Raw genomic sequence first — 16,158 nt, forward strand, 5'->3', positions numbered from 1 at the left:
AACTAATTTTCCCGGTCATCAAAAAGGACGGTTTATTCTGGTAATGCTTTGGGTTATTTAATTATTTTCAATTTTGGTTCTAGCCTTCCTATCCTATTTATTAAATTGTATTTAAATTATGTGAGGTCTTATGAATTATTGCTCTAAAATGTTTTAAAAATATTTTTTAATGACAGTAACCAGTGGCTCTGCACTTAGGGTCTGTTCCTTAGAGCTGACGTTCTGGTAACCATGAAGTGCCAGGGACTGAGCCCTGGGCCTTCTAGATGAAAAACACGTCCTCTAACTCTTGAGCTATTTTTCTGGTTCAAATTTTATTGAATATGTGTAAGAAACATTTCAGCCAAAGACAACAAATCACTTACGGTAAATTTCCAGAACAACTGTAGCTTCTTGTGTCTGTCCATTGGCATCTGTTGCTTGACAACGATAAATCCCTGCATCTTCTATATTTGCATTGTAGATGGTTAGTCGTGACCTCACACCTTCCTTCTGCACGACTACCCGCTGCGTTGAAATTATCTTCTCTCTTTGGGGATTGTACCAATCTATACTCTCAGGTTCTCCAATAGCTGCAAAGTGTCATGGAAAATGCATGTCTGAAAATATGTTTGGCATATTTTGATGTGCACATTTACTATTATGTAACAGCATTTAACGATTTAGAAACAAATGTAAATAAGGAGATTTGGAACTCGAAATCTTGCAAAATTGAAAGTAAACACAAATGTCGACACACATGTTCATCCTATTTATTCAACATAAAGGACTCAATCCCATGTGGAAAGCAAAATCTGAAACTTCTATAGAAAATTTCCATTTGGTTTTTAAGCTCTGATACAATTTTTGTAAGAACATCAACAGATTATCACCATGCGTAAGTACTAAAATTGCATAGGGTATTCAGCTAGGTATAAATTCCACTCTTGGTAGATGTATATCAACAGAAAGATGATATACAAATCCAAGTATATATGCTCACTTGCTAGATTCAGAAAAGCATGATTTTCATAAAGCTTATGAAATGTGATTTAGAGTGCTTGAAAATATCAGTTAAATTAATGTAGACATTCCTACAGTAGAAAGCACTTCCAAGTACTCTGATTTCCTTGAATTTATCATTTCTTTATTTTTAGATTATTGTTCTACTACTACGTTTAGCATATATAAGGTCTCTTTATAATAATACTAAAACTTGCTATATGATATTTTAGGGGTATGTCATTGGGAGCAGTATTTGGCATTGCTGAGGACTTAAATATGGTTTTGACTCAGGGACGATATGTGCTTAAGAAATCACACTTGGGCCAACTATATGCTAGGTAAGCATGCTACTTCCAATTCCCTCTTTGGTCTCATTATTACAAAAAAAGTTCAACCTCAGTTTCAATGAATTGTTAGTTTATAGTTTAAACTATATATTATTCAATGAAATTCATGGAAATATAATTTAACCAAATTTTACAAACATTTTATTTTAAAAATCACTGAAAATGAGACAGGATACAGGATAGTTAGGCATATGCCTAGCGTGTGCTCAACCTGGGTTCAAATCCAAGCACTGCCTTGAGTGATGCATCAACAGGGACAACCCGGAGCGCACAAACACTGCTAAGTTTGTCCCTGAGAAGTACTTGACACTCCTGGGGTGCTCTGGGAGTATCTAGCATCTCAGGGTCAAAGAGGCACACACCTGGGCCCTCACATTGAACAACAGATCATTTTTGTTGAGATCATCAGTGAAAGTCCCAAACTTCCAGAACCCCCTTTTTTGAAGACCTCTATCCAAGCTAATCATCAAAACCTGCTACATTATTTACTAATGACATAACGCAGCAAAGCTGTGTATATATATTTACTTGCTTGTTTTTGCTTTTGCTTTTGCTTTTGCTTTTTATTTTGATGCTTTACTCAGTATATCTGAGAAACTCTTACTGGTTCTCTTCTGGAAAGTCATTCTGGGCAGTGCTCAGGGGTGCAGGAAGTGCAGAGGTTGAACAGAGCCTCTTCATGCAAAGCATGCACTTATTCCATTAAGCATCTCTCCAGCCTTGTGTTTGTCCATTTGATATAACACAATGACATGATTTGGAAACAATGACCTTATTATCAGCCAAAGCTTGTCGGCACGTATAATGTTAAGTGTCTGATTTAAAATATGTTATACACGCAAAACCATGTATCAACAAACATTTCAAGCACTAAACAGGACAAATTTATGAACAAATAACTTCAAGTTTTACATAGGAGAAAATACTTTGTACAGAATATCATAAATGTATTTGTAAACTTTATATTTTAAATGCCTATTTTAATTTTAATAATTAAATGATTTATTATATTCCAAAGTCTACTTTTATAACAAAATTTATATCAGAAATGCTTATTTTTATTAATTTCAGCATTCTTATGCATAATCAGGAAGAAATGTGTCTAAACTCCTCTAAAAAGTAATTTTGGAAGTAGTGAATATTTTTGAAATGTAGGTGTGCATAAATATATAATGAATCAGAATAGAAGTAAAATTTGTTCATTTGTGAGTTTGATATAGATCCTGAGTGGGAATTTGATGCTTGACTAAGCATTTTCTTAAAGAATTTTGTATGCAAATAATCAGACTGAATAATAATCATATGATTTCTCATAGGTATCATAAGGTAGACAGTTTTATTTGTTACAGAAATCACACAAAATCTCATGATAAACAACACACAAAATCTCATGATAAACAACTAATTTCTTACAAATGTTTTTAAATATTTTATTTACTCAGTCCTAAAATTTACACCCAAGTATAACTCAAATGCAATTTCCATGTCTAATTTACCTTTTACATATTTATAATATTTAATTCATTCTAAATATTAACATTTAGATAGGAATTATATTTAAATTTGTTAAAATATTTTAGCACACATTATATTTTCAAGTTCAATTAAACTTAAATTACCTAGTTTTAAAATAACATTTATTCAAAATTAACAGCTATAGAATGCACAGAGATCAACATAAAGATGTGATGGTTAACATTTTTTCAAACACTATGAATAAAATAATATGTGATTTTATTTTTAGAACATTGGATTTTAGCTGATCTAATTTATCCTACATGTAATAATTAAAATATAAAGCAAGTAACGTGAAACTGCTTGTAAAAATACATACCTGTACATGTGAAGAATTTAGATTCACCCACACTTAGCTCTACTTTGCTAAGTGAAATTGTCACTTGAAGAAGAGCTGGAAAAAATATTTGAATAAAATTAATTACATATCTAAATAGGCATTTTAAGATTTTAATAGAAAGTTTTGCATATGATAAAAGCAACAATTATGATCCCTTAAAGAAATTAGATAATTCCCTGATTTACAGGGGAGACTCTATAAAGAAATTAAAGTTATGTAAACTATAATTTAACATTGTAACTATTATATTTAATGTTATTTCATCAGTAGATAAATAGAGAATTCATTAGATCAATGATGAAGTACCTTTATTAAAAAATCAACAAATTCAGATTCAAGTATTCTATATTCAGAGGTTAAGTCTTTTATGCTTTTGAAACATGGACAACAGATAAAGAAAAAAATGTCTCCCATCATTAGAAATGAATTATCAAACAAGTTTTTGATAAGATCAAATTATATACTGTTATTATATAAATTAAAATAAAAATCAACTACCTTTTTATACATATTGAAATATTGCCTTTAAATGATCAACCAAGGCAACAGAGAAAGTAAAGAAGGATGAGTGAACATTCATTGTCATGAATTAAGTAGCTGCAGAGGAACCAGAACAATACAATAGAATAGTGGAAATTTTCAAAAGTCTGCTGTCAATTTTGAAATAAAATTGCTATAATTTAAAAAATAATAAAATTAAAAATTATGTGCTGGGATTGAAGAATCAGTGCAGGGGGGTAAGTCGTTGCATGCTCTCTGTTGAGGTCACTTCAATTCCCCACACTGTTTATAGTCCCTCAAGCACTGTAATTAGTGAACCCTGAGCAAAGTCAAGGGTAATCCCTGACTACTGCTGAATGGGCCAAATCTCCAAAAATATTATATGTTCTTTTACTTTACAAGACATATATTAGTAATATACTGCAAATGATACTGTGACCACTCCCTTAAATCAAATTTTGTCTTTCTTGTTCCTAGAAACTGACAGGGGAACTTACAATAGAGTAATGCAGTATCAAGGTGAAAAAGTGAATGATAATATAAACTGAGTTGAAAGCTGCCCTGGGAATTTTAGGACTAGAGTAACTAAAAATTTCACAGATTTCATAGAATTAGGCTTAGAGTTTATAAAGAGAAAAGAAAAAGAAAGAAAGAAAGAAAGAAAGAAAGAAAGAAAGAAAGAAAGAAGAGAGGGAGAAAGGGAGAAAGAAAAAAGAGAAAGAAAGAAAAAGAAACAAAGAAAGACAAAGAAAAGAAGGTGCTATAGATAGCACCAGTTAACACTATATTTGAATAAATTTATTTCTTAGCATTTCCAGTACAGAATAAATCAATTACACACTGGCAAAAGAGCTTCAAAAAGGATGTGAGCTTCTCCCAGTGTTCATGAGATACAAAAAAAATTATTTTAGATATATCATCCAGAGTTATAACTATATTCTATATTTGGGATTTTAATTTTAATCAAATTCCGATATTCACTGAGAAATTCCATGTGATAAAGTATCACAATACAAGGTCCACAGTAAAGTAGCAGAAAACAAATTTCTTTCAGAAGAACGACATCATCAGTCAGCATTAAATTATATTTTATAAACATATCACTCTTGAATTAAAAACCCCATTTTGTTAGAAGATTTCATAGAGAAATACTTACTATGAGCAAGAATCATTTGAAAGAAACAAGAAGAAAATTAGACCCATTGATTTTTTTTATAATTGAATTTTGGGGACAGACAGATAACACTGAGACACTGAAGGGAACCAGGCACTATGGAAGGTGTGATGCTGAAACTTTAAATGATCATACAGAGGCAAAACTGTACAAAACATCATCATGAACAGTATTATAAATAAAAATCCTCAATAACAATATGGAAAATTCATAGAACTATTTAAAAGGAGAGTCTTAAAATAAGTAGGGAAATAAGTACAATCTGGGGACAAGAGCATTTCTAAAATCTATACGTGAAACAATCCTGGTGAAAATCCCAATGGTAATTTTAAGTGTAGAATGGGGATTAATAGAAGTATAATATAGATGTCAAGAAATTTGAAATTCCCCTTACAATAAGCTTGAATCTGTTGCATATTGGGAATCAAAAATTCTGTGCATGTGTTCAGTGATGTTAGATATTTGGAAAGCTTTGTGCATACCTATAAGTAGAAGTAAAAGACTCAATGCCTCTTTTGCAAACCACAACACCCAAAAGGAGAGAGAGAACAAAAGGGAATGCCCTGCCACAGAGGCAGGGTGGGATGGGGGTATGGGGGGGTGGGAGGGATACTGGGACCCGTGGTGGTGGAAAATGGGCACTGGTGGAAGGATGGGCATTTGATCATTGTATAATTGAAACCCAAGCACAAAATTTTTAAGTCTACAACTATACCTCATGGTGTTTCACTAATAAAAATTAAAAGAGAAAAAAAAAAGAGCCAGGTAAGAAAGAGGTTGCAGGAGCTTATGGAGAACAGGAAACTGTTCTGCTTTCTTCTCTCCCTTTTTTTTTCTCTCTAAAACAGAATTAATTTTGTAAGCAGTTTTTTTTTCCCTGGATCTTCAGCCTGCACTTCTCACAAATCCAATTTCTCAGTTTCCATCTTTAGCTAACATTTAATCTGACAGCATATTTTAGCTTCAAATTTTCTTTGCACAAATTGAATTGACTCCCCTTTTACCCAAAAAAACATGTGTTTAACCAAGGGACTCTAGCTCAGTGATGGAGCATTTGGCTACCGAAATGGCATGCTGGTCACTATTTATCAAGGGTTAACTCTTAGAATTACAGATTCCAAAATATCACACTGTGTGCACTCTTTTTCATTCCCTAAAACATTCACCCACTAATTTAATTCTATAAATTTTAAGATGAGGTAGTAATTTACTTGGTGCTCTAATCTATTTCTTTTATAGAAAAATAAAATTAATTAAGCATGAATTACAAATTTGTTTATGATTGGGTTTCAGGAAAACAATGTTTCCGTGACTATTTGATATGCCAAACACAGTAACAAGTGTCACAATGGAGACATTACTGGGCCCGCTCAAGCAAATCGATGAACAGGAGGACAGTGACAGTGAATTAGTTAGACACTTGGTATAGAACACTGACAATATTAGTAAGCTTTGGAAATCGAATGTATGTATATGAAAGAAACTGACAAATATCTGCAATCTATTACTACTGAGATTTCGATCTTTCATCTTTAGAGTATATTTCTTTTCCTAGAAAGGTCTATTATAAAAAGAAAACAAGAAAGAAGTAGGCAATTTAAAGTAAAATACAGTTCTGAACAAGTTAGCTAAAAATCATAATAAATACCTGTTGTAAAATAAAATTTTGCACTGTTGTAAAATAAAATTAATAAACTTAAAATAAAATTAAGCTTGTTGTAAAATAAAATTAATAAAATTAAAATAAAATTAAGCTTACATTTAATTAGTTAATTTATATTAAAATACTTGATTAGTTTTCCATTCAGAGCATACTATTGTTCACACATTAATCAGGATGATAGTTTTCTTGGTCATTTTGGTAATGGTATAGTGTTATATTTCACCTACTTAAGCTTATATAAAAAATACAACGTTTTCTGATAAAACACATTGCCAATGGGGAAATATATATATATATGTGTGTGTACACATATATACACACATATATATGCATGTATATAAGTATGTATATATACACATATATATTCACATATATAGTACTTTTTACAAATATCTGGAAAACTAAAGTTTAAGGTTATGCCTTTATTATTGTTTTACTGATTAAAATCCAGAGTCTCTTCTGATCATACTGGAACCATGGCCACCTACAAGAATTCATTTTAGACCAAAATGTCAGAAAAAAATGAAGTTATTTTCTAACATGATAAATTAATTTCTGAGAAAGTAAAACATGGAATGATATTTTGATATTTCTCCATTTAATCTCCCCTTCATTTTTGGCATTTTAATTTAGGCACATCAAATGATAGTGGATAGTGATAGTGTTCTTTTATATTATTTACAATAAAACCTTCATTTAGAAAATGATCTAAGTATTTCTAATAACTTATTTAGGATAGAATTAAAATAAAATAGCATAAATTTTGCTGAAAAAAACTAGTTTTGTTGTTTCAACCTACTCATGTAATTTGAATAGATTAATATATTTCAGAAATATTTAAGGGTATTCTATAAGGTCTACATCTTATAAGGGCATTATTGATTATTGAGTGTTTTCTGGGGGGAAGATTGGCAGAGTGTTTTGATTTCACCTGCTGGTGCTCAGGGCTTCCTCCCAGCTATGATCTTCAGGATTACTCCTGGTGGTGTATGGATGACATACACAGTGCTGGGGATCAAAAATATATTGAGGTCATACATGCAAGGGTCTTGAACCCGGGGTACTCTCCTACCCATTTTTTTTTTACAAATACTAGAGAAACTCAAAACAATCTGAGATGCTTAGATCAGCTATTTTATTGTTTAGTTATTTAAAATAGAAGCTAAGATAACATTATTGGTATTTAATAAAGATCAGTCACAAGATGGGATAACTAAAGAAATAAGAGAATGTACACATTATGGCTTTCACATTATACTATGAATGTGGTTGGTTTGGCTCTTAAAAAATTTCAGAAATTTAGGAATCAAATAAAAATTTATCTTTGTAATCAGTTAGAGCAATCCTGACAAAAGGAAATCTCAACTTCACTATCACAAGGCTCACAAATATGAAAAAAATCAGGTTAAGAAGTAGTGGAGGCCTTCAGACTTCCTAATACCTCAAAATTGCCACTGTGCCTTTTGCCAGACCCCAACAACTTGTGACCAAGTTTACCAAGAAATTAAATGGCCAAAATTTAGGTATGTGGGAGCCACCCCCATAATCTATCTCTTGCTCAGCTGTATAAACTCATGGCTATCTCAGAGTTGGGATGGGCTACCTCCCCCCACTTTCCAATACATATGGATGCACTGGTAGTCACCCCCACGAACCAACTCCAGCACCACCCTGTAAGCTCTACTACCGACTCTAAATAAATCTCAAAGGATATAAAAGCCACAGTTAAACATGGACCTATGTATGGCTGAATAGACCGAAGTAAATCGGACGGGGTGGGTTGGACTGTGACTGCCCAAGCAGAGATTCCAGTAGCCATTTGCTTCCACAATCCAAAATCACAACCATACTACTAGCCTGACTCCACTGTCTCTAGGATGGATTGCACCAAAATATAATCTGCTGAAAATGAATTGTGGATCTTAGTGTACCAACATCTCTGGCCCAGAGACACAGCAGCAAGTTGTGGAAGACAACACAGTGCTGGAGACCTCTCCGGGCCCCATACTGCACCAGTATAACCATGACACCACAAATAGAGCAGGTGCACTCTCACTGCCTACTCCAGATGGAATCCCAGTGACCAAGAGCTTCCACAAGCAAGGCCCTTGATATGTGGGTTTTTGGGATAAATCTCCAGGACACATGGTGGAGGAGGACCTGGACTGTCCCTCCCTGGGTCCTTGCCTGCCCAGAAGACTGGCTGTCATTCCCACAATTTGTCTCCAGGCACCATCTTAGCACACAAACAGCCCTAGCCCAGAGACTCGCAATTGAATCCCAAAATGGATTAGTTTCATACAGAGATGTCTCTGGAACCCAATCATTTACAATCTAGAAATTTGCATTTAGAATCACAGCCATGCAAGTTCTCATGATATTCAAAATGAGCAACGGAAAATAAATTATCTAGCATCTGCTCCTGGCAGGTAGGCTGAATGGTGGCGGGAAAATATGAGCAAAACATAATGCCCCAAATTAGAAAGAGAGTATTGGGGAAATTGCCATAGAGGCCGGGTGAAGACTGGGATGTGTGTGTGCAGTGGGGGGAGACCGGGGACATCAGTGATAGAAAATGTTTGCTGGTGGAGGGATAGGTGTTCCATATTGTACGGCTGAATCTCAAACATGAAAAGCTTGTTAACTCATGGTGACAAAGTAAAATAAAAAAGTAATGTGCAGTTCATGCCCAACTCAATCAGCTTAATCAATGGCTGAACAAATAGCAGAACTCCTACATTATTAAAAAAAAAAAGTAATGGAGGTAGGGAATATAAAGTTTCAAGTTGTTTAATAAATAAAAATTAATATAAAAAGTAAAACTGGCAATATTTAATAAAATCTATGCTAAAATTTAATAATTTTAGTAAACACATAGTTAAAATAGCAGATACTCAGACAATCTTAATTTTCAGAAATTTAAAAGCAATAAAATTGTGGACATATCCATTAGGGTACTCGGTATTTTATGAACTTAATATAGTAGCATTTAAAACAGCCAATTTACTATCCAGAGATCTTAAACTGATAATTTAATCAATCTATTATGAGACTGATAAAAAAGTTAAATTCATTTAAAATTCCAAAAGACAAGCAGAGATAATTTAAGGTAGTGATATGTTTCGTATAAATGATTTTTAACACATCCTATATAATGACTTGTAATATTTTCCAAGCGGACACTTTTTTACCATTGTATCCACATTATGAACTTATTAGATTATAAAATTTACTACAAATTATAAATTTCTCAAAGAGTCTTACTCAAAGAAGATACACATGCTTTACTACTAATACCAAATGAATATGATTTTATTTTCCACTAAAAACATTTTGAAATTGTATCTACATTAACATAATTATGCATTGATTTTGTTCGATTTTTACTTTGAAATGCTAATGCATAACTACTGTCCATATATATTATTGTTTGTCAGAAATTACAAAATGTTCAAGAAAATTCAGAAATTTGAAGTACGTAAGAAAGAAGCATTTTATCAGCAAATATTTTAGGAAATTATGGTGGCAAACATTTTATCAAAGCTATTTTAAATAGCTTCATGTAAATTTTCTAAGAAAACAAAGTTAGACTTAATTAAAACAACTTTAGAGTATACAGTGTAAACCCTTTCCATGTTCTTATGTCTTTTCTTTTTTCTTAATTAAAAAATAAATGTGTAAGTCTACAATTGTACCTCATGGTGTTTCACTAATAAAAGTTTAAAAAAATGTGTACTGAATCACACTCAGCTGTGCTTAGGGATTACTCCTGCCTCTACACTCAATGTTCACTCCTGGTGATGCTCTGGGACCATTATGTGACACTATGAATCAAACCGAGTGTGCCAAGTAACCTCTCTTCCCTTTGTTTAAGATTTCTTAATACAAGGATTTTAAAAAGTGTACAAAAAGCCAGAACAATAGTGCAGGAGATAAGTATTTTCTTGGCACACTATTAACTCCCTTTTGATCCATGTGTGAACCACAGCACTGTAGCACTATAGCACTGTCCTCCCATTGTTCATTGATTTGCTCGTGCGGGCACCAGTAACTTACCTCTCCATTGCGAGACTTGTTGTTACTGTTTTTGACATATTGAATACACCACAGGAAGCTTACCAGGCTCTGCCGTGCTGGAGGGATACTCTCGGTAGCTGGCCAGGCTCTCTGAGAGGGACAGAGGAATCAAACCCGTGTTGGCCACATACAAGGCAAACACCCTACCCACTGTGCTATTGCTCCAGCCTTTGATCCACAGCACTACACGTATTTCCCTGAGTACCCCAAGAATTGATCACTAAGTGCAGAACAAGGAGTAATCCCTGAGCATAGCTAGGTGAGGCCAAACCAGAAAACAAAGAAACAGAACAAAAAACAAACAAAAAGCATCTTAATTCTTTTAATTCCAAATAAGGAAAATGATGCATTTGCTAATCACCTAGTCATTTAAAAAATAACTGAACCTACTACTTTAAAATCTTTTTTGCTAGTCATGTCACATCAAAACATAGAAACGTTTACAACTCAAATATAATAAAATAATGAAGTAAGAACTGAGTGCTAAAAGCAGGTAAAGGGACATTCCTGTTAACTTTTCAGTATATGTACTGAAAACCACGATGTCTAAAAGGAAGAGAGAGAGGAGAGAGAGAGACAGGGAGAGACAGAGGAGAGAAGAAAGAGAAGAGGGAATTATAGAGCAGAGAAAGAGAGAGAAGAGAGAGGAGTGAGAGAAGAGAGAGGAGTGAGAGAAGAAAGAGAGAGAAGCTCCTGGTGGGGGCGGGGGAATGATAGAAGGAACTCTGCAGACATTGGTGCTGGGAAATGTACACTGTTTGAGGGATGGGTGGTGGAACACTGTGTGACTGAAACCTAATCATAAACAGCTTCATAAGGGTCTATTGCACAATTATTCAATAAAAAAAATGAATAAATAAAACAGAAAAAAAAACGGAATAACCAAAAAAATAAAATAAATAAATAAATAAATGATATCATGCTTTCTCCGTTTCTCTGTTGAATTAATTTGCTGGACTCTACTTGACTTCCTTAAATTATATTATAAAAGGGGAGGGGGAGAAAATCCCCAGCCCCACATATTATTGTCACATAATTTTCTTGAAAATATATTGTCAGATAATCTCCTCATTGGCCACCCTCCAGAACACAGGGCTGCTCCACCCAGAAGCATAAAATGAGGCCCCCATAATATGTCACCAGACTCTGTCCCAGGGTATTTTCGGTCGGGCCTCCCCAGAGGGAGGCGGCTGAGAGCCCTCCCCACCCCAAGGGCTGCAGCCCTGGCAGTTGATCTCCACTACCCAACCGCCGCCACACTCCAGGCAGCTTTTCACATGCTCAGGTCGAGTCTCATATATGAGTGAACATATTTCTGGACCGTGTAGACACATCATCATAGAGGATATTTTCCAGTATCTTGGAAAGCCCGGCAAGCTACCGAGAGTATCCCACCTGCACGGCAGAGTCTGGCATGTTTCCTGTGGCGTATCCGACATGCCAAAAACAGTAACAATAAGAGGTCTCATTACCCTGACCCTGAAAGAGCCTCCAATCATTGGTGAAGACGAGTAAGGAGAGGCTGCTAAAATCTTAGGGCTGGGACAATTGGAGACGTTACTGGCACCTATTCAAGGAAATCGATGAAGAACAGAGCCCCAGGTTTCGAAGATCTCAAGAACCAGCCACAGCCATGCTGAGACCACTCTCCACACGTCCAGACAAGCCTCATGCATGAAGGAACCGGGAGAGGATGACAGTGATAGAGTGATATAACTTACTTCTACTTTATTCTTACAAATGACAAGCTTGTCATTCTTAAGGTTAACCAAAGTCTCCTGATTCTTAAGTCTAACTACAATATTCAGAGTTAATCAAATGAATAAAGGATAAGCTGCAATTATTATATTCCTCAATTGCTCAATTCATTGATTTCTGTATATTTATTCTCTGCTACCTTTTCGGATTACTCACATTTTACTCATTTACATCATACTTTCTTTTTTATTAAACCTTAGTTATGTTTCTTAGTAATTCTTGCTTTCTTTTTTATTCTCATAGTTTTGTATACATATTCTTTAAGTATAAATTTATACATAAAATAACATTTAGCATAATCTGACTCAATATAGTGGCTTTAAACTCTACTTCCATTAATGCACGGCTCCTTTTTACAAATTGACTCTGTATAGACTATTTCGTGGAAAAATTTCCTTACAATTGTCTTAGGATCTCCTAATATATTTATTAATATGTACTATGTTATTTAAAATTCTCTCTCTCAAAATTGGCATACCAAAGATAACTCTCAACATAATTTTCTATAATATCTAATTTCTTATTCTCTTGTTAATTTGTGTTAGCGTTATCAATTGAGTCCATTTTGCCTGAAATAAAGTGGAAATATTCAAGACTTTAACCCTTTCTTTCTCAAAGATGAGGCTAATGGAATTGAACTTATTCTTCCTTCTGATATTGATCAGATTATTGTTTTTGACTTACTCTTTGACTTAGTTATATTTCTTTTCTTTACAGATCTGGTCTGATGAGTGACTGGTAAAATTAAACAAGGATGGGTATTGAACTTAGCAGAAACCCTTGAGGAAAAGTATGAGTTTGTCTATGTGGGTGTCTCAATATAGCCTGACATGGATATAATTTGTGCATTTTAATGAGATCCCAAATACTATGCTTAGTTGCACAGAAATTTGACTACTGTCTCAAACCATGGAGCTCAATTAGTAAACCAGTCTTTTAAATATAAAATCTCAGATCACATCTCAACTTGCTGTTATTTATGACGAACTCTCGATCACATTGTGATCTCATCAGAATGTTAATAGCACTGTGCTGGATTGAAAATACAACATATCTAACACTCTACAATACAAATATGTTTCATATACTGTATAGATTAAAACCAAATTACTTCACACCTGACATGTAACATCTTTTGCAATTTGACCATGACCTGACATTATTCAAATGTGTTTCCTATGAATTTTCAAGCATGGGAGAAAAATCACATGAAAATAAAAACATAAACATTTATTTACTCTCAGAAAATGTTGCAAACAGACTTCTCTTTTTATATCTCTATTTATTCTTCAATTTTCCTCCTTTTCCTCATGTAAGGACATACCTGACCATACATATTCAAGAGGTTTTTTTTCTTGCTTTTTTTTTCTTTAAGTGAAGCAAAATAGTTTTTGTTGGAAGAAATTTGTAGAGATGTAAGTAGAGAGAAAGAGAGACAAAGATAACATGGGCTTCTCCAGAGGGAGAAAAAAGGATAATGGCTCCTGGGAAAATATATACAATTATTTTTTCCTCTAAACTGTCACAGTCTGGAGTTCACTGTATACATTAAAATTAAACTGGTCATTGTTATAAGAAAAGCCTTACAACATTGATAGTCCTTTGTATACTTGTCATGACCTTTATACTCCCATTAGCTTCTACTTTTGTGCAGGTCCCAACCATCTCTGAATGGGACTCAGTTAGGTTTCTAAATCTGGGTGGTGCCTCAGACTCCTATCAACCAAGATTTGCCTCTCAAAAGAGTGTATCCCCCATGCCTTTGGGCTAATGTAGGGCTAGGCAATTTCTTCTTTTCTGTTTCCCAAAAGGTTTTGACATCTTCAAGAATAAAATGATATCCTATTTCATTTTGAATCCTGTATGTTTTTATTAAAACACGTAAGAAATTGCATTAAAACATATTCATAAGAATCATTTAAAATAAGAATAAATTTGGGGGCAGAGTGATACTACAACGAGTAGGGTGTTTGCCTTGGACATGGCCTACTGGAGTTCAATCTCTGGTATCTCTTATGGTCCCCAGAGCACTGCTAGTGTTAATTACTGAGTGCAGAGCCAGGAGTAACCCTCTGATGAAGAAATGAATAAATAAATAAAGCACCCATGTGTACTTTAACACAAAGGGATTATATTGTTTTTAAGCTCATTCTGTGAGACTATATTTATAAATAATAAAAATTATGGAAGGCTGTTGTGAGACTTTGCATTTTTTTTACTTTTTTACTGAATCACTAGATAGACCCTTACAAAGCTATTCATGATTAGATTTCAGTCATACAGTATTTCAACACCTATCCCTCCACCAGTGTTCATTTCTCAGCACCAGTACAGAAACAATATAGCACTAGTTCTGCATTTATTCTTATTAGCAACTAACATATTCCATTTTATTTAGATCCCGTTTCTCCATGAGGTTACGTAGTCTTGAAACAATGAGCACACATTATTTATCTTATTATTTTTACTCATTTAATTTCCAAAATTGAGGTCTGCATTCATTATGATTCTCTGTGGATGATATTTAAAAATCTTTACTTTTGATAAACCTATACAATTTTCCATTGATTTTATTAGAGGCAGGAATGATCTGGGCATAAATTTTTGCTACCCTATCCTTGATTGTGTCTGTATTTCATTTCAAACATGTCACATGTAAATATATGATGTAAAAATATCATCCAAATGACTGATACTCAAAAACTGATATATGAGACAAGCAAATGAAAAGAAAAGGCAAATCAATTTTAAGAAAAAAATAGAACTGGAAGTGATGATGGAAATGTTATAAGGAAATGTCAAAATGATTAGATCAAAAAGACCATATATTATGAGTATTAAACCCTCATTTGTCATAAAGCAACAGCACTGAGCAAAAATCAATAATACATATATTGAAAATCTCCCATATGTCAAGCTTGTAAAGACCTGGGTTTAACAAGAAATTAGAACAAACCTGTTATATTAAAAGTGAAATATGTGTAAAAATAAAGCCAATGCCAATTCAATTTTGTTGTTGCTGTTTTTGCTTGTAAACAGACAAAAGTATTGTTTCCAGTGGCTGGAGAGAGAGTGCAGGGGTTAAGATACTTGTCTTCTTGAAGCTAACCTGGCTTGATTCCCAACATTGATCTTTCCTTCAGCATGAGAACAAGCCCCAAGCACACTAGCAAGAATAGCCCCTGAGAACTGCAAAAGTTGCTCCCAACTTCTTTTTTTGTTAAAATGCAGTTTTTAAAATACGCATTTGATAATACACCTTTAAAAATGAAATAGCACAATAAGTTTGAGATAGACACATTAAACTTGCATAAAAGTCACAACATACATGTTTAACAAAAATCAGGTAAAATATATACTTCTTAAGCAGGATGCATCAAGAAAATATTTATATAATTTAATATTTTTGTGGGGGCGGGGTTGAGTCACACTTAGAAGTGCTCAGGTATAAACCTTGGCTCAGAAGTCATGGCAGAACTAGGGAACTATATGTAGTGACATGCTTATACATGGGTAACAGCACGCAGAACAAGAACTTTAAACATTATACTATCTCTCCAGACTCATATTAGATTTCAAGTCCATCTTTTACTTATATAACTTAGTGCATATAAATGTGGAATACACATCATTACGACAATGAAGGTGAGAAGTGCTGTCTTGTACATGAGTGAAATATTTTGTGGTTTCAAGGTAGTTATGCCTAAAGTATAGAGGGCAAGGCCAGATACCACATCACTTATTCTGAGCTTGACATTTAATTAAAATGGAAATATTGATAAGAGACAGCTAAGTCCAA

General features: G+C 33.8%; 1 protein-coding gene across 2 annotated transcripts in view; it reads right to left on the minus strand.

The window, feature by feature from the left end:
* The window catches only part of NCAM2 (neural cell adhesion molecule 2), a 442,733-nt gene that overhangs the window by 186,688 nt on the left and 239,887 nt on the right, over positions 1 to 16,158 (minus strand). For both annotated transcript variants that reach the window (XM_056109214.1, XM_056109215.1), the window contains exons 2-3: positions 3,166 to 3,240; positions 366 to 572 (exon numbers count right to left, since the gene is read on the minus strand). In XM_056109214.1, coding sequence (XP_055965189.1) covers positions 366 to 572; positions 3,166 to 3,240 — 282 coding nt within the window. The remainder of the gene's footprint in view (positions 1 to 365; positions 573 to 3,165; positions 3,241 to 16,158) is intronic.

This window comes from Sorex fumeus, unplaced genomic scaffold (genome assembly GCF_029834395.1).
Source record: "Sorex fumeus unplaced genomic scaffold, SorFum_2.1 ptg000265l, whole genome shotgun sequence".
NCBI classification, from domain to species: domain Eukaryota; kingdom Metazoa; phylum Chordata; class Mammalia; order Eulipotyphla; family Soricidae; genus Sorex; species Sorex fumeus.